The following is a 20,772-nucleotide window of genomic DNA, read 5'->3' on the forward strand; positions in this document are numbered from 1 at the left end:
TGGCAAGGAGAAAATACCAGAATAAATATGTTTCTTAATAAACTCAATATACTCATAAGAGATTTTAACATTTGAAATATTAACACATGTAGTCTAATTATCCAAACACATCCAATATAATTTTATGGTAACTTAGTGGGTAATTTTTATTATTTAAAGACTGATATTAAACTCAATTTAATGGAAAAAATTACAATGTATCATGTGGTTATACATTTTGATTCAGATTTCATCTGTAGATTTTGAATTTTCCAGGAAAATTAATTTCTACATAGACAAGAATGAATTCTTTGATATGGCATGATCACCTATGAAATTTGGCTGGTGTTACAACCTATCACTCAGTAGGCTGACACAGTTCCTCTTTTGTTTGCTGGGAGATGTAAATATTTCTTTGTCGTACGACTGTCTGTTGTTCTATCTGTCAGTAATGGAATAAGCTATAGGCTTGAAATTTTCCACTGAATCTTAGCAAAGCCTGTTATGAGAAGGCAAAACACAAAAAGACATACTCCTACCTTGTTTTAAAAAGCTTTGATCCAATCTCAACAATAAATACAAGAATTGTGTATGATTATTGTGTGTTTTTTTAATACTCCAACAATCACAAACATCTGAAAATCCATATACTGTATTGACAATTATTAAAGACTATTAAACAAAGTTTATTAAAGGGTATCAACTTACTTTGAACCCACATCCTCTTCAGATATGACCTTACCATCTACAATGGTAAATGCTCCAATGCCAGGAAGAACCAGGGACTTCAGTATTTCTGTTCCCATTCCACATGCATTGATGAGACAAACGTGTGCCGATTCTAGTGCTGATTGCCCGTGGTCTCCCCACAATCTGTAAAATTAATTATGATATCTGACAATATACTTGTTACAAAAAAATGGAGAACAATTGAAAACTAGAGGAAGAGGTAGGTCAACCCCAATAGTCAATGTGTTAAATCTCTATACAATGACTGTTCAAGTATAATATGAGGCATATCCAAAAAGTAAGTGTACTGAGGCTCTCATGCCAGAAGAATATTTATTTTGTTGCATTGCCGTTTATGCATTCCTTCCCTCCGCAATCAGGCCAGTTCAAGATCAATACATTGAGAACTTTCTAAGCTACAATACGTTTTTTGAAATATGTCAATCCAATTTCCCCCAAGTGCGAAATACATAGCGTCGTCCGTTATCTTTTTTGGAAGGGAAATACTCTGGTTGATGATTATAATGAGGTAAATATTGCATATGGTGGTAAAGCTATGAATTGTAAGTTTGTTGGTCTAGCAAGTTTTAAAATGGTCGAAAGTCTGTGCATGATAATCAGAGGAGCAGAAAACCTTCAATTGTGACAGAAATTATTAAAAAAGAACTCCATAACGATCGCAGTTTGACTGTGGATGCAGTATTTCCACAAATCTCCAGATCTCTGCTACATGAAACAATCATAGAATCCCTCGGATATCTTAAAATTTGCGGCAGGTGTGTAGCATAAGTTCATAGATTAACACAAGTTGAGTGAATCGAGTGGGAGGCTGGGCAAGAGTTTTGCATAGTTCAGTTTTCTTGATAGAAAATAAATGTGATGTCTCAATTAAAATTTAAAATGTGAGCAATTTAAAGTCACGTAAGTCATGTCTTTCTTTTTGTAGAGAGGGGAAGAGACAAGAGCCTCTGCACATAGTCCTAAAAGGAAATTTGCACCTCTCTTGTTTATGTATCTGAAACTCAGAATCTGAAACTTTAACAGAAGCCAATCAAATTTGAGGGCTCCCTTTCTCTGATATTCTTGGGACTGAGAAAATACACTCCTAGGAATTTTTTTCCTAATTTTAGATATGGCAGGACAGTTTATCCATGTATGTTCTGCTGATTCTTCTTCTTCTCTGCAGAGTCTGCATTCATCAGTCTGGCTCAGACCCACCTTCATCAGATGTTTCCTAAGTGAGCTATGTCCTGTCAACATCCCTAATATCAATCGTATTTCCTCCTTACTTTGTTCTAGGAGAGCTGACCTCCCTTTAGCATAAAGAGAGATGCTTAAGGGATTAACATTTTAGATTGTCTACGTCTAGAGGCCCTTCTCCAGTTTTAGGATATAATCCTCTTTTACCAATCTTTTACTAGAGGTTTGCTATAGGAAAAACTACTCCACAGCCTGGTTCTGGCCCTACCATGAGGGTTTCTGTACCTATTTTGGCAAGTGTATCTGCTTTTTCGTTTCCCTGAATGCCCTCGTGGCCCAGCACCCAACCGACTGTAACTTTGTTCCTCTCTGCCAGTTCCACTAGAACATTCTAACATTCCCATACTGCTTTAGAGTCAAAGGTGCAAGTGTCAAGTGCCTTTAGTGCAGCCTGACGATCTGAGAGAATTAAGTATTCTGACCCTTTTGGCCTCATTTGTATAAGTCTTCTGGCGCATGATTCAATTGCCATGACTTCCACTTGGAAGTGTTTTGACAGGGGCACTGTTAAGTTTACTCCTGGCCCATGTATACTAAATCCTGCCCTAGAGTCAAGGCGTGATCCTTCTGTATAATACTACATGATTCCTTTAGTATGGTTGGCCTTCTTCTTACTCCATTTTTCTCTATTCTCAATAGAGACTAGATATGGTTTTTAAAAGGAGTATTTCTTAACTACCTCTGTGATACTTTGGTTATTATTACAGCCTCAGGAAATTCATCATATGTATTTCTGAGAAAGTATTTACTCAGAAGCTTTATTGCACTAAATGCGGCTGTATTCTTCACCTCCTGCCCCAGAGGAGTGTAACTCAGAACAGCTTCAAGTGCCAAAGTTGGACAGGAGCTCATTGCCCCTATGATGCTTACGTAAGCTGGCCTTTGAAGACTCTGTAACCTCTTGACAGCTGTTTTTTTTTTCTACTTTTGGCTACCTCACTAAAGCAGCATATGTGACTATTGTTTTTATTATGGCTTTGTATATCCAATAAACCATGTTGGATTTTAGTTTCCATTTAAATCCAGTCTTTTACAGGCCCCAAGAGTCTTTGTCGCTTTGGATATTGTTTTCCATATATGGATTCCATGTTAGCTTTTTATCTAGAACTACTCCTAGATACCTGACTCCGTCGGAATGTTTCATTGTAGCATCTTCCAGAACAGGTTGTGCAAGCTGGAATTTTCATTTTCTGGTTAAGGTTATCATACTTGTTTTTGATGGTTAATCTGTAGATCTTCCCCATGACACCAGTTGCTTATAAAGCTTAGAGCTTCTTGAGTGAGGCGTTTCAATGTGCCTTTATGATTTCCCTTGATCATGAGCATTAGGTTGTCTGTGTAGCATTGTAGACATATTCCCCTTCCTTCTGCTTTTATAATCAACCACCATTGTCCACATGAGGGAAAACAGAATCCCTCCCTGGGGGCATCCTTTCCTGGTTATGATTATGACTGATAAATTTCAAAAATTTGCTATTACTTGTCAGCTTTTTAGGAGGACTATTATCCACTTGACAGCGTCTAGAGAAATGTTTGAATTGGATGAAAAGCAGTTTTTCAAGACAACGCAAATATTCATTGACTTGTGTAAATTTTGTGTATGGTATTCACCCTTGTTTCAAACTAACCAAACACAAAGTTTTGACCAGAAATAGTGTTTCATAATTCAGATTTTAATATTTCAAAAATTGTTGAATATTATTGATGTATTGATTATGGGTTGAGACTCTTGGATCCCAAGTATTTTTATTCTAACTCCTCACACATCGTCATGAATGTGTTAAACACAGTAAGTAAGCAGAAATGAAAACAGAACAAACTGTTTAGCTAACATAATGTGATGTCACTAATCGCTGTAGCCATAGTCCAAGTGATTCAAATATACGCTGCGCATTACTCGTCGACTGGTAAGATGAGTGATGAGAGCTTTAAAATACACCGTATATGAGAAATACTCTAGTACAAAGGTGACACTGACACAGATACACATCGCTAGTCTATTTTAACATGACAAATGTGGGTTGCCAGTTTATGAGAAATAAACAGGTCAACATAATATAATCAAGAATTATAAATTTGTGTTGCTGATCTACAATGATGAAAAAACTTAACATTACGGTAGCGACCATGTTAAAGAAACAAACTTAAACAGTTGATTTCAGATTACACTTACAATCCCATCTGATGGTACTGCAAAGTAACTGAAATTTTCAAAGATTTTAACTGAATTAGTGCTCTATAGTAGGCCTAACTTAATTTTTATTTTAACTTTAGTCTATAAATGTAGGGTCGAAATAAACATATTTATATTTTGTGATGTTTAGTCAAATAAATACAGGGTGGAAAAAAAGTATGGAAACGCTTTCACTAATTTTGTATGGCTTCACTTATACAAATTAAATTTTGTACATCACCACTTGAATTAAGAACCTAGTTTTTGAGACCAGTGGGGACATTTTATCTTTTCAGGGGGACGGCCCGTGAGGAGTCGGCCGAAAATCTTAAATGTATGCATAGGCCGAGTTTGGTATCAAATTAAAGGTCTAGTAAAGAGAAACTCATTACCGCAAACCGCACTTAAAAAGGTTGACCCTATCCAGAGTACGGGCCGTATGAATTTCATGACAAAGAAATTTAGTAATTTTATCTTGTGAAGTAACTAATTTACTTTCAGTAGTATGTTTTATGTCGGTTATGTAAATTTGAAAAACAATTTCCAACAAAAAATTATTTTTTTACCTCTACATTTGTTGGATAACAGTAAATAGGGGTTTTCCTGTCTTGTCATCAAGAAACTGAGAGTATTCAATAATACCACCCTAACTCCTTATCAACATGAGGTCAAGGGTCCAGTCCCTCCAGCCCTTTTATCTCAGGCAAACATAAACTGGTTTAGGCAATACAAACAGTAATGTCACAGCAAAACTTCACAGTTTTGTATTTTTAATATCAGCTTGGTTTTTAGTCTACGTTATAATTTCGTCCACGTAAGATAAAGTTGAAAGTCTTCACTAGAAGGTACTGCGATAGTTATAATTTTTTTTTACTTAAGTGTTTACATTTTATTCTAATAGTTTTAAAAGCAATGTCACTTAGTGAGTTTGAGAGAATCACGCTGCTTATGATGCGTGGGTATGGATATCTAGTTCGTCCCTATGAAGAAACAGCGCATTTGTTTAATGACACTTTTCTTGATAGACCCCCAATTAGTAAGTCAACAGTGTTTAAGACAGTAAAAAGATTTGAAGAAACTAGAACAGTCAAAGATCGCGAAAGAAGTGGCAGGCCTAAATCGGCAACAAATGAACAAAAATCTTTGGATGTACTCCAAACATTTGTTGAAAATCCCAGCACCTCGGCCAGAGTGGCTGCAGAAGATCTTGATATGAGCCATACCTCAGTGTTGAATGTTTTACACAAAAACAAGTATCACCCTTTTAAAGTAACCCTAACCCAAGAACTTGCAGAGGATGATTTTGATCGAAGGACTGAATTTTGCGAAATAATGATGAGAAAGTGTGACGAAATTCAAAATTGTTTAAGTTCGATATTGTTTTCAGATGAAGCTACATTCTTTGTTACTGGACAAGTTAATAGGCATAATTGCCGTTACTGGGCCGACTATAATCCACACTGGATGATAGAAGGCCACACACAAAGGCCTCAGAAAGTGAATATGTGGGCTGGAATAATAAACAATAACATTGTAGACCGTTTGTGATAGATGGAAATCTAACAGGCGAAATTTATTTCAATATGTTGACAAATAACATTTTGCCATCAGTGCGTGCTCTTCTTGGGGAAAATTTTAATGCAGTATGGTTTCAGCAAGATGGAGCACCGCCCCATTACTATTTGCGGGTGCGCAATCTGTTAGATGAAGTGTTTCCTAACCGTTGGATTGGTCGCAGGGGTAACGTTGAGTGGCCGGCTAGGTCACCGGATCTTAATCCACTAGATTTCTTTTTGTGGGGCTTCTTAAAAGATAATGTGTATAAAACTAAACCAGCCAACATTGAGGAGCTGACAAATCGTTTATTAGAAGAAGCTAGAAGAATTACACCCGAGATGCTTCAAAATGTGACTGCAGTAGGTTTTTATAATAGACTAGCTCATTGCCAACAAGTGTTCGGAGAGCAGTTTGAGCACCTCATTTAAAAGGTATGGTTATTTTTTGTAATACATAGATAATTTTTAATTTAATTCTTTTGGATAATTGTGTTCCATAAAGTGTCATTTTCAGTCAGAACAGTTTACTTGAGACTGTGGAATTGCGGAGAAATAATAATTAATCAAACGTTACTTATGAAATTCAAACGGCCTGTACTCTGGATAGGGTCAACCTTTTTAAGTGCGGTTTGCGGTAATGAGATTCTCTTTACTAGACCTTTAATTTGATACCAAACTCGGCCTATGCTTACATTTAAGATTTTCGTCCGACTCCTCACGGGCCGTCCCCCTGAAAAGATAAAATGTCCCCACTGGTCTCAAAAACTAGGTTCTTAATACAAGTGGTGATGTACAAAATTTAATTTGTATAAATGAAGCCATACAAAATTAGTGAAAGCGTTTCCATACTTTTTTTCCACCCTGTATAGTTTTAAAAACTTATTTGACAGATAAATAATAAATTAAACAAAAAATCTGTACGACAAATATGACCTAATTAGCCAAGTCGTCTAATCATGTTATTACCATCCAGCCTGTTCCTTTGTAGCCTGTCTCTTTTTGATGACACAACTACATCTAACATGTCTGGCCAGTTCTTTGCATCAAAAAGAGTTCCACAGGGGACATATGTAACTATAGGTATATTGCTATTTTATCTCTTACCAAATATTTTTGAAAATCTGGTCCTCATATGGACACATTTGCAGGACTGCAATTGGACATCTCAGAACTCGATTTTTGAAAGAAGTTTGATTGAGTGCACCATTATCTTTTAGTCCAAAAGCTTGATACATACGGCTTTGTTGGTCCCGTGCTACGGTGGTTCTCCAGTTACATCCAGGGTAGAAGACATCAAGTGCGGTTCTGTTAAGCTTTATCCCAAGAATTTGTTGTTACCTCTAGGGTTCCTCAGGGCTCCCATTTAGGACCAAAATTTTTCAATATATATGTCAACAATATTACAGTTCAAGTAAACACTGCTACTCTACTCTTTGCTGATGACCTAAAGATCTACAGAAAAATTACTAATATTCAGAATGCACTTGCTCTTCAAGAGGACCTAAACTCTGTGAACAAGTGGTGCAAGACTAATAAAACTATGGCTCTAAATGAGGAAAAGTGTGTCGTAATAACCTTCCATTGGAAAAATTACTCCACTCCTGTTTGACTACTCATTAGAGGGTAGGAAAATTGCCAAAACGCTCTCTGTTGAAGACCTGGGAGTGACCTTTACTTCATTTCTTACTTGGGATGTACAAGTCCGCAACATGTGCAATGGGGCTGTTTGGATATTGGGTCTTATTTAAAGATTCCTACGATGCCTTAATGACATTCAGTCTCTTAAACTTCTCTACTGTGCCCTAGTATGACCACATCTAAAAAATTACGCTGTCATCTGGTCACCCGACCAACTTTATCTAAAGGCTACAATCGAGAGGATCCAACAGAGCTTTTGGGGATTGGCCGATATGGTACTCTACTCAGCTACAGATTCCTCGATGTTCCAACCCAGGAGGTAGCAATACTTCATGAACTTCCATCCTTGAAGCCAGACGTGTTACCCTCCTAGGACATCCTCTTTCTGTACCGCCTTGTCAATTTTGAACTTAACTACTTTGAGCTTCTGGAACGCTTCAACTTCAGAGTAACTAGTGGCATGAGATCTTTTACCCTGTTTGCCAAACCTATAGCTTCTACCTCCTACATTGCCAATTCCACCCTACTGAGGATTCCGCATCATGGGAACATCACACTCTCTAACCTTGACACCTACTCTATTTCTTCGTCTAATCTATAAAACAAACCAAATCTATTATTAAACTAATTTAACAAGTGAGAAAACTAATCCAACCATTAGTTTTGGTACTTTTTTTAATTTTAAGTTTTACGCAACTGTTATGCTATGAAAATGTGTATTTGAACTGTACTAGGTGAAAGACCATGAAAATCTAAGCAACTTAGCTTACATAAATAATATTGTTATTTGCAGGAATGTTTATATGATGCTGTTGTGTAAGCTAAAATAAATTTTTCTTTAAATTTCAAGTGTACGGGAAAGCCATTATAAAATAACAATTTGATTAATTTTCTTATTTCATTTACTGTTTCATTTTTGGAGAAACTATGTCAGATTTATGACGAAGAACAAGATCCTCCTCGTAGTAAAACTTCGGAGAAAGAACAAAATTTTGCAACTTTTATTATTGATATTACCATTTGAAACCAATTGAATAGATAACGCTATACAGTTAGATGGCTGAAATAAAGTTGTTGAAAAGTGGTTATAGAGGTTGAGGAGCAGAATACCGGCAAACTCTCTACGCATAATTTTTGTGATTTTTTACTGCAGAGAAGTGCGCCTGTCTGGAGAAAATCCTTTTCTTCATTTCAAAATAGTGCTTGTTCATCGGGCAAAAGTGAATTTCTGCTATTTGTGCAAGCTGTATGTATTTTAAAGTATCTCTGACATGTAAGTCTAGGTTAAAGTTGGTTTTGTTATTTTTCATGCTATTGTTCAATTGTTTTTGTTATTATAATGTGTTATTTTTGTTGTTAATACACTATAATTCTTGTTGTACAAGTATTATATAATATAAAAATTTGATAATATACCAAATCGTTCGATAATAATAATTGAATAATGGGTGTAGGGTGTCGCTTATTAACACTTTGAGTGCCACGGGTCGATTACAGTCGGCCCGCTGAGTATGTTTGAAAAGTGCCAAGGGCCAATTAGATCGGCTTTTTGAATATTTATTATTCTGTTACTAATTTTAGACATATGGCATCGTACTTAATCTCAAATTACAGCTAATTAAGTGTAAAACAAATACACATATCTATAGTTTTTATTTCATAGTATTCGTTGTTGTATCTCAAAGGCAGTGGCAGTGAGCTTGCCACGTGTGTAACTAAATGTTAACTTTTGTAATGACTTGCTTTTGGAAATAGTATAAGGTATATATACTTCACTGAATAAGAATAACTGACATACGACTACTAGAAGCCTACTTTCTGCGTGATTGATCATTATTTATTTTGAAATCACATCTGAAGCAAACTGAAAAAAATATGGTGAGTCTTATTTTGTAATGTAAAGTAATGTAAGTTTAATTAATTTTACAAAACTATGTACTGTGAATGATTTTGAAAAATGTTTTTTCTCATTGTATATATATCAAATCAAATAAAAAAAGAATTTCCATCTTGATATAATTTCATACAATTAGTAAAAGCTATTTGCCAAATATGAGAGTCGACTTCTATATAGGTGCAGATTCGCGCACTAAGACAAAAAATTCAAAATTCAGTTATACAAGTACCTACTTTTTTCAAATATGGTATATTTGTTCCTATTTATATATATAAAATAATATAAAAGGTGCATAAAAATAAATAAACCACATAACATTAAAATGTTCGTACTTCAAAATTGAAAAAGATATTTTAAACAAAGAATTTTAAAATTATTTTTGGTATTTAAAAATGTTTACAGGTGCTATCATTCAAATATACATTTTGATTTATAGGCCAGTTTGCTCCTTACATATTACAACATTAAATCATCATGTTATGTTTATTTTTGATAAGGTTATAAATTATTTAGCAGAACACTCTGCAAACACCAAAAGAGTGCTTGGCACTGAGAGAAGTAAACTGTCAATAATGCTTGAGACTGGCAGCACCACCTCGTCAAAAGTGCTTGGCTCTCAAAATGTTAAAGTCTCCCTTCAACTGTTTTTGTTATATCAAAAAAAGTAATTTAATGTTAGGCTGAATAAAATAACAATCGGTTACTTGTTACTATCTTACTTATTTATTCACGGCAAACTCATTACATACATAATTACAAAATATGATAGTACAGCTGAAATAGATGTTTGAATATTGAATTAAAACTAAGATCAATAAAAATTTAGTGATATATAAATTAGATAATATGGTTACTAAACGATGATAATTATGTACAACAATTAATAATAACATAACAATATAAGAACCATTAAAATAATCACAATGAAATAAAAAGTATAATAGTAACGATTGACTTATAACAGTTGATACAATTTTAATAACAATGACAATAACAAGATAATAACAATTGATGTTAAGAACTACATCCTATGTTTAAAAAATGGCTAGACCTTAATTAACAATAGTTAATCAATAGCGATGGCACATGCAAGAATTGTAATGAAACCTGTGACTATAAAAGTGACTATGTAGGACAAAGCTGTTCAAAGGTGGCCAATGAAGATCTCTTAAAGGAAGCGATGCCATCATAGAAGAAGTCAACATCCCCTGCAAAAGATTCCAAAGTCTGCATTTGGTTGATCGTGGAGTTCATCTCGTAATTAGTGGCATGATGTAGGCATTCAAACAGGTCCTGCGATCTTATGCTGGATGGTATACGAAGATTGATCACACCGGGGATTTCCAGGCTGTCAACCTGGCCATCCGATACAGGAAGAAAATAACCCTGACACCGAGAGTCCCCAATCCGAGTAGAGTAGCAATGTCATTGAGAGGAACATCCTAGTATCCAAATCCAAACTTCAGCCCAACCAGATGAAGAAATCTTCTCTGAATAAGGTCCATGTCATCCATTAGGTATTCTTGATGGAGTGACTATGGAATACTGTAGTACTCAAGATGAGGCCTGACGTAAGCACAATATCGAAGAGCATAGAGACAAAGTAAATTCATTGAGAAGTGGAAGACTTTACCGAGACTACGGGAAGGAAAAGTACAAGCATGCTCAACATGAAGAGCTGGACTTTAGGGTAGAGGAAAGAACAACCCCAAGGTCCTCAACTATCAGATGCCTTTTTAACTTCTCTGCGTGCAGTGTGTAATCAAAAGGAACTGGTTGATGAGATCTGTTACACACTTGTCAGCGGATCATGCAGTTATCCACATAACGTGCTTTGATAGCTTGCAGGCTCTCTTGTAGAAGGTGGCAGTCGTTAACTAAAGAGACTGAACTGTACAGCTTGATATTATTGGCAAACAATAAGTGGTTAACTATAACCCTTTAAGAAGTGTGTGTAAACACTACATAATGAGTAAGGACGTCATATGACGTATATTCTTATAGTGGCCCAAAGGAGTATGGACGTCATATGACGTTTAGCCTCTGTATTTTTGTATTATCGTAAGTGCATTGCTATTACTGATTGCCTTTAGGTAGATTAGTCTGTAAAGCGGTTCCATCTATCAGCAACATACTTAATTTCCTTCTTTGTGCTTGCATTCACTTGTAATCTGATTTTACCACCAGACCGCAGTAGACACTTGGTAGAAGCCACCGACTGAAGCCACCGATCGCGTGCGCATCGCTTTGCTGTCAGAATATGCCGCTACATTATACCAGCCATTCCTTGGATACTGCATACTGTGGCCATATTTGTCTTGTGAGAGTGACATATTTGTTAAACAACCATCTAGTTTATTACTGTGGTCCAAATGGCAGACAATACTGATTGAGTCTGCCGTAGTGAGGAAATAAGACATTTGATTTTGAAAAAGTACTGAAATATTGACTTGTAGAACACGCAGTCCTTTTTTATTAAGCTTTCAAATGTAAATAAACATTTTTTAAGAGATTTTAATTTTTTACTCCTTTTGGTATTTTTTGGATTTTATCCATTACTATTTTAGACTATGAAAGGAAGACGTCATATGACATCCATACTCCTTAAAGGGTTAATAACTTCAGAGATGTCATTTACAAACAGGTTTAAGAGTGTAGGACCAAGACGGGAGCACCAGATGTAGCAACAAAGTTCCTGGAGAATGCACCATCAAAACGAACACAAAGCTGACAGTTCCGCAGATAGCTCCCAAACCATTCCAAGAGGGTCCCATATACTCCATAAGATTGTACCTTCATCAAAAGATGCGGATGGCTGACCCCATTGAATGCTTTCAAGAAATTAAGGTAGCTTAAACAGCATCAGTCAAGGCTCGATTTGTAACCCTCCAAGTGGTAATTAAATCATTTTAAAGTGCTTGGCTGTTTTGAAGCAAAATACATGGTTTCTTAAAAGCCACTTTTTAGATACAAATATACATTCAAAAATCATGTGTTATATATCATTCTTTTCGGAAAAACATGCTTCAGAAAATAAAGATAATTCAAAACAATTACCACTTTTCTCTAAAAATAGTCTTGATAAATAGTAGATAATTTGTTTTTCTTTTTGTTTTTTTTTAGATGGTGAGGTTGTAAATGCGTTTTAAAACATGGTTATAAATATTTAAAAATATACAAATTGTTTCAAATTTCATTGTGAACAATAAAAATGTCACTTCAAAGTCTTTTGAACAAAAACTACACACACAAAATATAAAAACTAAAAAAATGTTCCGCACACTAAAATTTGCACAATGGACACATTCAAAGTAAACACTTCTCAAACAATATTGGTTTTAATGTACATATAACCTCACAAAAGCTAAATGTCTGTTATAATAATTATGAATAGTAAAAAAATATTATGGTCCTTTTGTTTATACACACATTTACATTTGACTAAAGAAACTTAATCAGTCAGATTCTGATTGCTGCGCTACCCTCTTTCTTCTGCCTCCCCCTACAGGCCTCCTGAAGTGCTCTAAGGCACTGTAGCAACTCATAATAAAATAAAAAATACACACACAAGAAGCAAGAATCTATCGCACAGTGAATAATAACACAAATCAAAGCAATACGTCGCGGCCCGAACGATAACTAACCTAGACGAAAACTACAACAAAGTACAGCGTGGCAACAGCTGACAAAATCAGCTAACTGTTATTTTCATTCTACTCAAAGGCTTACAAAATAGACCAGTGCGTAAAGAAATCTCTCCTACGTTGTACTATGAAAATTACGGAATAATTAAATAAACTGTTTTACGGCAATTTAACAAAAACGAACATATTGCACAGTGTGATAGTAGCGCTTGGAGGGTTAAAGGATGATATTATCTCATTCTGAAAAGCGACCAGATTTTATAGTAGATAATTTGGGCATTTTTAAGGATAAACATATCTGACAGCTTGTGACACAAATAATGCATGTTCATTGCTATTGCACTTGAAGCCATTACTCAAATAGACTACCATACAAATGATTTTACTTTCTTTGGTTTATTTTGAACATTATACTTATTCAATGCATTAAAAAGATAGGGCAATAATTGCTACTAACTATAATAATGTTTTTGTATAGGTATGTTTTGTTAGGTAGACTATTTCTAATCAATAACATTTAGTTCCCTGATTCCATGGTGGTGGTAACGCTTACTATATTACAGCCGATTCTTAATTACACTAATAACTTATTTATTTTGACAGTAGGAAACTTACCTAAGTTGTCTATCGTATTTCTTCGTTTTCTCATTCTGCTCTGGAGATTTTGGAGCAGGCGACGCCATGTATATTGAATTAAAAGAATTACTTTGAAAAGCTATAAATCTTCCTTTCCTTTAAATCAACTGTAATCGTGCATTTATTCAGGTCCTTATTTGATGATAGCGTTGATGTTATCAACTTTAAATCAAAACAAAATATACACCACAGAAGTTTCTAGGTTATGTGCACATCTGACACTGAAAGAATAATGCTTGCTTATTGCCATTCATTGCTAAGCCAGGCTTCAAGCAGCTTGCAGGAGCTTCACAAAACCTCTTTCATTAAAAAAAAGCAGAATAGTTTTACTACTGAACAGCTGACATAATCAGTACCGTACTGCTTAGCTACAAGTCATGTTATCAACCAATACTTCTTTACAAGCAGAGTATAGCTTACTTTAATTTTAGACAAGCCTAAAGAATCTGTTGAAAAGGATCCACAGAATGTCAAATTATGATTTCAAACAAAATTCATTAAATTTGGAATAATTGCAATAGGATCTAATTAATTTTACTACGAAGAACTGATTTAGTATAGACAAAGGAACGCGTAAAAAAGTTGCTTTGCTTGTATTTGTATGGGTTTGGTCTACTACGTCCTCTCCCCTCTTCACTTCACTCCTTTGGCATGGTGATGGTGCTGATGATGATGTGATGGTTGGGAGGGGAGGAGTGGATTTGGATTGAAAAGAAGTGAAGTGAGGAAGTCTATGCAGGTCTGGTGGTCGTGTTTCATCTGGTAAGATATTTTATGATAATTTGAAACACTTTTGAAATGCATATATATTTTATCTTGAACGTATATAATCTAATTATTTAAAATGGTCTTTTAGTTACTGACAATAATTAAGAGGTTGTAGTAATGATATTTGTTGATTTACTTTACTTAGTTTTCTCTACAGTTAACAATTGATCCATAGCCTAGTCTGAGTAATCTCAAGCAAATAAGTTTATACCTGAATCTATTATGTTCATTAAAAGTTCTATTTTTATTTACCCTACCTTGTTCCTGAAATCACAAGTACCTATTCCTGTGTAGGTTGTTTTGCTAGACAACTCAAATTTATTTAAAGCAATCAGTAGGCTATTGACAAAGCTTAATAGGAGATATTTGTTGAAGAATAAAGAGGAAGTCACAAGCCAATAAGTTCTTTATCCAAATTTCAGCAACATTTCAAATGAGGGGATTTATTTTAAGCCGATGGTGTTTTTTTTATGGTAACAAACTTTTTCGAGGAGACATTCCAAGCCTATTTTAAAAATTTTATTGATCTTCCTGTGAATTAAAACAGTGTAAACAAGAGTCACAGTCTTAACTCTATCCCTAAGCCATAGTTATGTTGGAAAAATTATCTTGAATTAGTTTAAAACTAGAAATGATATGAAGATCTTAAGATTTAGCCTGTTTAATAGGCCATGTATGATTGGTATCAGTGAAGTTGAAAGGTGAAGTTTCCGACATTATTAATGTATTCTGCCCATCCTGAACAACCTATATGTATATGGTTTCAGAGGGTGCAAATCATAAATAACTATCTTTTGTAATAAATGAAATGGAAATATAATTTTTTGGGTCCATGTGTGTACTGTGCTTCTTGTTATCTATAATTTTAAGCGTTATCTATAATTTTAATACCTTATATGAGTGTTCTGTGGTCAGAAGAGCTTAGTACCAACAACCGTCCCGTGCATACTGTCTTTTGGTTAAACATGACATCCATTACTGTGGTGTGTTAACTCTAATACTGTCAAACATTTTTGAAAGTTATTTATGTGTTTGATTGTGGATTACATGAATAGGTTAAATATTAGGAAATAAATTTTTACCTTTTTTATTCTATTTTCTAACAACGACATCTACAAGTATACAATTAATATAACAACAATAATTAACTATATATGAAGAAGAACAACAACAAATAATAATAAACATAGCAATAGAGTAACAGCAATAATTAACAATAAATAACAAACTATGAAATAATTAACAATAAATAGCAAACAATGGTTTAACCCTAGAACACTACCGTGCGTAAGTTTTACGTATATGCGTTATGTTTATAGTCACAACCCACTCTCCCCGCCCCCACCCTTCCGGTTTAGCTTTGAGCAGTGCTTCTACTGATCAATGGTCGTTCGGCCTCCGATGTGTAAGGGTGTGTGTATTTCTTTTTCTTATCTCAATATTGATTTTTATTTAGGCTGTGCGTCAATTTTACGTAGCGGTAGTATTGCTTGATAAACAAAATACGTATATTATACGTATAGGTACGTATATTATACGTATAGGTATAGATAAGTGTGTATAGTAAAATAAGTAAGTAAACCTAATTTAGGTTTTTTTTGGTAAAAAAAAGTCTTGGGAGTTAGTAGACTAAACTTGTGTTTTGGCACTCCGGCTCTTAATGTTACATTTACCATATAGTTTATTAAATAAGGATGGGTTCTCTACAACACAACACATCTCACAGTACTGCTAGCGAACCCGGTTTTTATCACTAGTAAAATAATTAACCATTTTAGTGTGACGGTCTGATATATCAAACCCTACATCTTTGAAAAACACCACAATCTTATATGTCGGATCGCTCGCTTTTATCTTTATTTTTGTACTTACGGCTGTTCAAATAACATGATATTATATTGTATCGACTCACAAGGAAACGGGCTACATGGAGAAATATTTTCATCACTTAAGATTTTCTTATCTCTTGTATGACAGCCTTGTACGTTTTGCTTTTGGTCTGAGCCCAGCTGTTCTGAGTCCGATTGGTTGGTGTTCAATAGCAATCAGATTATTTATTTCGTTTGTTGTTAGTGTATTATAAGGTTATATTATCGTTGTTCTATTATTTTAGTTCGTCTTTACATATCTTATTTATCATATCTGAAGTTATTTCGGTAGTATAAAATATGAGTGAACGTAATCGCGAACGATCTTCAGTGAGAGAGAATACACTTGTACAAGAACTTTTGGTAAGATAATAATTATGGAACTGGTGTATTTGTTGACAAAGGTGAACTAAGTGATAGTTTTGTGAACAGTATTGTATCTTCCGACGATGAACATAATTCAGAAAATGATGATAATCCGTTTGGGGGTGATGACACTGATGGTGACCCAGATTATGACCCAGGGACCACTGATGAAACTGATGAAAACATTGATTTAGATGCACCAGTACTTCTGGACAGCTACAAAAATGACCTCATGTAGGGCAAGAATTAACCCTTACCTGCATAACATAGGCCTAGTTGATGACTCAGATGAAACTGAGCCAGAAATTGTTTGACAAACTGTAGAAGAAGGAAATGATGTAGGCTGCAATCACGAATTTATATGTGGTGAAAGACCAGGACCTAAACATTTTCCCCATGATAATAGTAAGTCTATTATTATTTTATATATATATTTCACTATACATTTACTAAATGACTTTGTCAGTATGACAAACTTATATGCTAATGAGTACATAAAAAAGCCACCCAAACCCCTCTCCAGAAGCAAGAGCTCGGAGTTAGACACCTGTGAAATGCAATGTTCCATTGCCACTATCACGAATATGGAAATCATAAAAATCCTACTAAGACCAGTTACTGATCAACATTAGATGAGTTAACTACTCCATGGTTCTCTAAAATGTTTAGCTGTATGTCTATCCTCCAATTTTTCCACATTACCGAAAACAGGGCACTTGTTAAGCCTAAAACTCCAGGATATGAGCCATGTGCAAAATTTTTACCACTGGTTGATCATGCTAATAGGGTATTTAGAAGGCATTACTCTCCTCACAGGGAAATATCTATTGATGAGAGCCTTATTGGGACAAAGAAACACATGGTTAATCCAATATCTGCCTAACAAGCATTATCACAAGTGAGGAATTAAGCTGAGGATGTTGTGTGACACTGTCATGAAATATTGTCTAGAATTTTCCTGTTATAAAGCTAGCAAAAATTATGACAGCTCTGCAATAGAATATGGACTGGCGTACAATGTAGTTGCAAGCTTACTAAAATTAGGACCATATTATTCAACAAAGGTAATCTCTTTGTGGATAATTTTTAACATCCACCCCTCTCGCTGAGTGCTTATACAAGAAACTCACCTTCATAACTGGAACCCTAAGGAAAATAGGAAAGGAGTCCCATTGATGAAAGAAAAATTTCAAATAGGTAAACAATTGTATATAAAACATGAGGAAAAACTTGAATACATAGAAAAGGCTAGCCATAAACATCCTGTTGTTCTTCTTTCAACCAAACATTGTGCCCAATCTATTGAGAAAGTTGTTCCAAAAACAATAATACTGAAATGAAATATGTGCCAGAAGTTATCGACTCTTATAGCAAATATATGGGAGGCGTTGACTATTCAGACTAGATGCTTTACGTTTATCTCAATGAGAGGAGAATGGTAAAGTATTGGAAAAAAAGTTGTTTTAGATGTTTTAGGTAGGATGATTTTAAATTTATGTATATTTATGTATTATATATACAAGGAAAATAATACAGGAAAAGATATGAACAGGCTACTGTTTATTCTTGAAATGATATTAAGCCTCAAGAAAGAATGGCTGGCTGAAAAATTTCCAAAAATAATCTCAAACCCACTGCAGGAGGTGTTGATGCTAAAACCCATCCACTGAATTTGGGACTTGTAAGTCTAGAAATAAAGAGATGATCTGTTGTGTGTCTACCCCTGAAAGTAAAGCTACTGGGGGAAAAAGGAAAAGATCCAGAACCATGTGTATGCACTGTGAGAAAGGAGTTCATGGAGTGTGCTTTGCTTGTCACAAATATTTAAAATAAGTGGTAATCCTAAAAATAATCTTGTAAATAGTGCAAATGCTGTGACATTGCCAATGAGTCATAATAAAAAAAATGAAAAATTAAAATTGCGAAAATACTCTTAAAAAAAAAAAAAATAGAACAGCCTACCAATCACACTTTGGGTTTGTCTCCTGTGATCGAGGAGCAGGGAATCCGTGTATTTGAGCAGGACATGGGCCTTATAATTGATAATTATATGAATGACTCATCTGTGGATGTCACCCATGCTATATCTGGTGATCTTGGCCATGATAGAAATATGACAGCTGGTGTAGCTGTTATATTCAGAAAAATAATTGGTAGACCACAGCTTTCAGACCTCAAATCAAACAAACTTATCTTTCAAAAGGTGAGCCTGCATATACAGCCTAATTACCAAAGCGGTGTATAATGCAAAACCCACAATTCAGGACTACAATGATGCATTCGCCCAACTCACTCAGGATTTCAAGGCCAAAGGGCTTAAAAATTGATCTGCTCCCTAACGGACTGTGTGTGAGATATGATTCCACCTGAACAATAATTCACCAAGAACATAGTGGCATTCCATCAAGAAACTGGTGTTTCAGTAAGTATTGTGTGCTGTGACCAGTTATCACAAAGAGAGTTAAGGCATGGACTTTCACATCAGGAGTTTATGTTGAAGCTGAAAGAGTCCATTGAGGATGATATCTGTAACCATTTATTGATACGGTGATGGACAGGATATGGAGTGTCAAGACATATAAATTCCTATAGACAGTTCCCCTACTTCGACCCAGACTCCAGTATAGATGAGAAAGAAGGTGGTGCAATAAAAACGAGCCTCCAAACAAAAATATAAAGAACTCTTAGATTTAGATAACTTTTGTTTAGTTTGTAATAAATTTCACTGCTATCATACAAATAAGGTAAATCAAAATTTAATAATGTTTGACCTATTTGTAAAGAAGCCAAAATTGATCATAGATATTATTGGCTATTATATTTAAATATCCAAGGAAGAGTACTTAATAAGAAAATTGATGTAGAAATAATTCTACAAAATTCAAATATTCCAATTATTTGTTTAAAGAACATTGGTTAAGTAGGGATAGTGTTGCTATTTTAAATAGTCTTTTATTTATACTCTGGCACATTTTTATTGTAGAGATAGAGGTGATCATTGTGACTCATTATTCTTTTGAAGAATAATTTTGAATTTAAAACAAGAGAAGATTTGTGCATTTATAATTTGGATTCTGTTTTTGAAGCTTCATGCATAGAAATAATTAATTTAAAAAGGTCTATTATTGTCATTTCTATTTACAGAGTGCCGGAAGATTCAAATTTCAAAATATTTTTAAATAAGCTTCAAGAATCAAGAATATTTTATTGCCATCCCACACAAACGATGCATTGACAAAGTCATAGAGTTTAAAATATGTCCTTAAAACATATATAATATACAATATACAAATAAAAACACATACACAAACCTTAACATAGCGTACATGGTACAGTTATATCCTTAATGCTGAGCATACATGCATGAACTACATGAAAATCCTATTACTTATATTGTAAAGATACATTTCTTCGATAGAATAGAATGCATTTTGCTTCAACAATTTAGACACAGCTATTTTAAAATTATGACATGAAATTTCCCTAACTTCTAATGGTAACTTGTTAAAAAGCTTTATGCCTATATACAGATAACTATTATGGGTTTTGGCTAGCCTAGCATGTTTTTGGTTGATTGAGTCTTGGTTTCTTGAGGCTTTGTTAAAACTTTTATGTAAAGAAAATCATGTAAACAATGTTTATATTGCATCATACTTTAATGTAGATGTAATGGAAACAACAAATAAACTACAACAGGAATTTGAATTCCTTTCTCTGATTGAATCATACGGTTTTAAAATGCACTTTGCACTGTGTCCAAAGCTTGTAATTATGTAAACCAAAAGAACTGTAATGTTTTTAAATAATGTAAAATCTAGATCTCAATGTGTGAAGAATTTAAAGTAGGTGTTCCTCAAGGGTCAATTTTGGGACCTCCACTTTTTCTTTTGTACATTAACAATTTACTTAAAAATGTTTCACCAAAATTTATATTATACGCAGATGACATAACCACACTCAATCAGTCGTATGCATAAAAAAGAGCATAACCTTATACTTACCGAAATAGAAGGATATCCTTACACCTGAATGCATAATAAGTTGAAGTAAAACCTTATCTTTTCAAGTAAAAGGTTATCCTTTAAGGTTGATCCCTTTACTTCAAATTGAAGTAAATGGAAGTGCATAACACCTACCTTTTACTTGAAATGAAAAGCATATCCTTCGAAAATTCTAAATGTGGTCAGTAGCACACTCATCGTTGTAGTGAAAGGTACTATAACCTTAGTTAATTCAATGTAAGTGTCTTAATTAGTTC

General features: G+C 34.4%; 2 protein-coding genes across 4 annotated transcripts in view; one reads left to right on the plus strand and one right to left on the minus strand.

Moving 5' to 3' along the window:
* LOC124363344 (NEDD8-activating enzyme E1 regulatory subunit) overlaps nucleotides 1-13,806 on the minus strand; it is a 61,855-nt gene extending 48,049 nt beyond the window's left edge. The window contains exons 1-2 of the mRNA XM_046818596.1: nucleotides 13,492-13,806; nucleotides 688-852 (exon numbers count right to left, since the gene is read on the minus strand). Of these exons, the coding sequence (XP_046674552.1) occupies nucleotides 688-852; nucleotides 13,492-13,559 (233 nt within the window). The 5' untranslated portion in view covers nucleotides 13,560-13,806. The remainder of the gene's footprint in view (nucleotides 1-687; nucleotides 853-13,491) is intronic.
* Nucleotides 13,807-14,131: 325 nt separating this feature from the next.
* Nucleotides 14,132-20,772, plus strand: part of LOC124363323 (hamartin) — a 102,919-nt gene continuing 96,278 nt past the window's right edge. For all 3 annotated transcript variants that reach the window (XM_046818572.1, XM_046818580.1, XM_046818585.1), the window contains exon 1: nucleotides 14,132-14,274. The gene's annotated coding sequence lies outside the window, so the exon portion shown is untranslated. The remainder of the gene's footprint in view (nucleotides 14,275-20,772) is intronic.

Source organism: Homalodisca vitripennis, chromosome 1 (assembly GCF_021130785.1).
Source record: "Homalodisca vitripennis isolate AUS2020 chromosome 1, UT_GWSS_2.1, whole genome shotgun sequence".
NCBI classification, from domain to species: Eukaryota; Metazoa; Arthropoda; class Insecta; order Hemiptera; family Cicadellidae; genus Homalodisca; species Homalodisca vitripennis.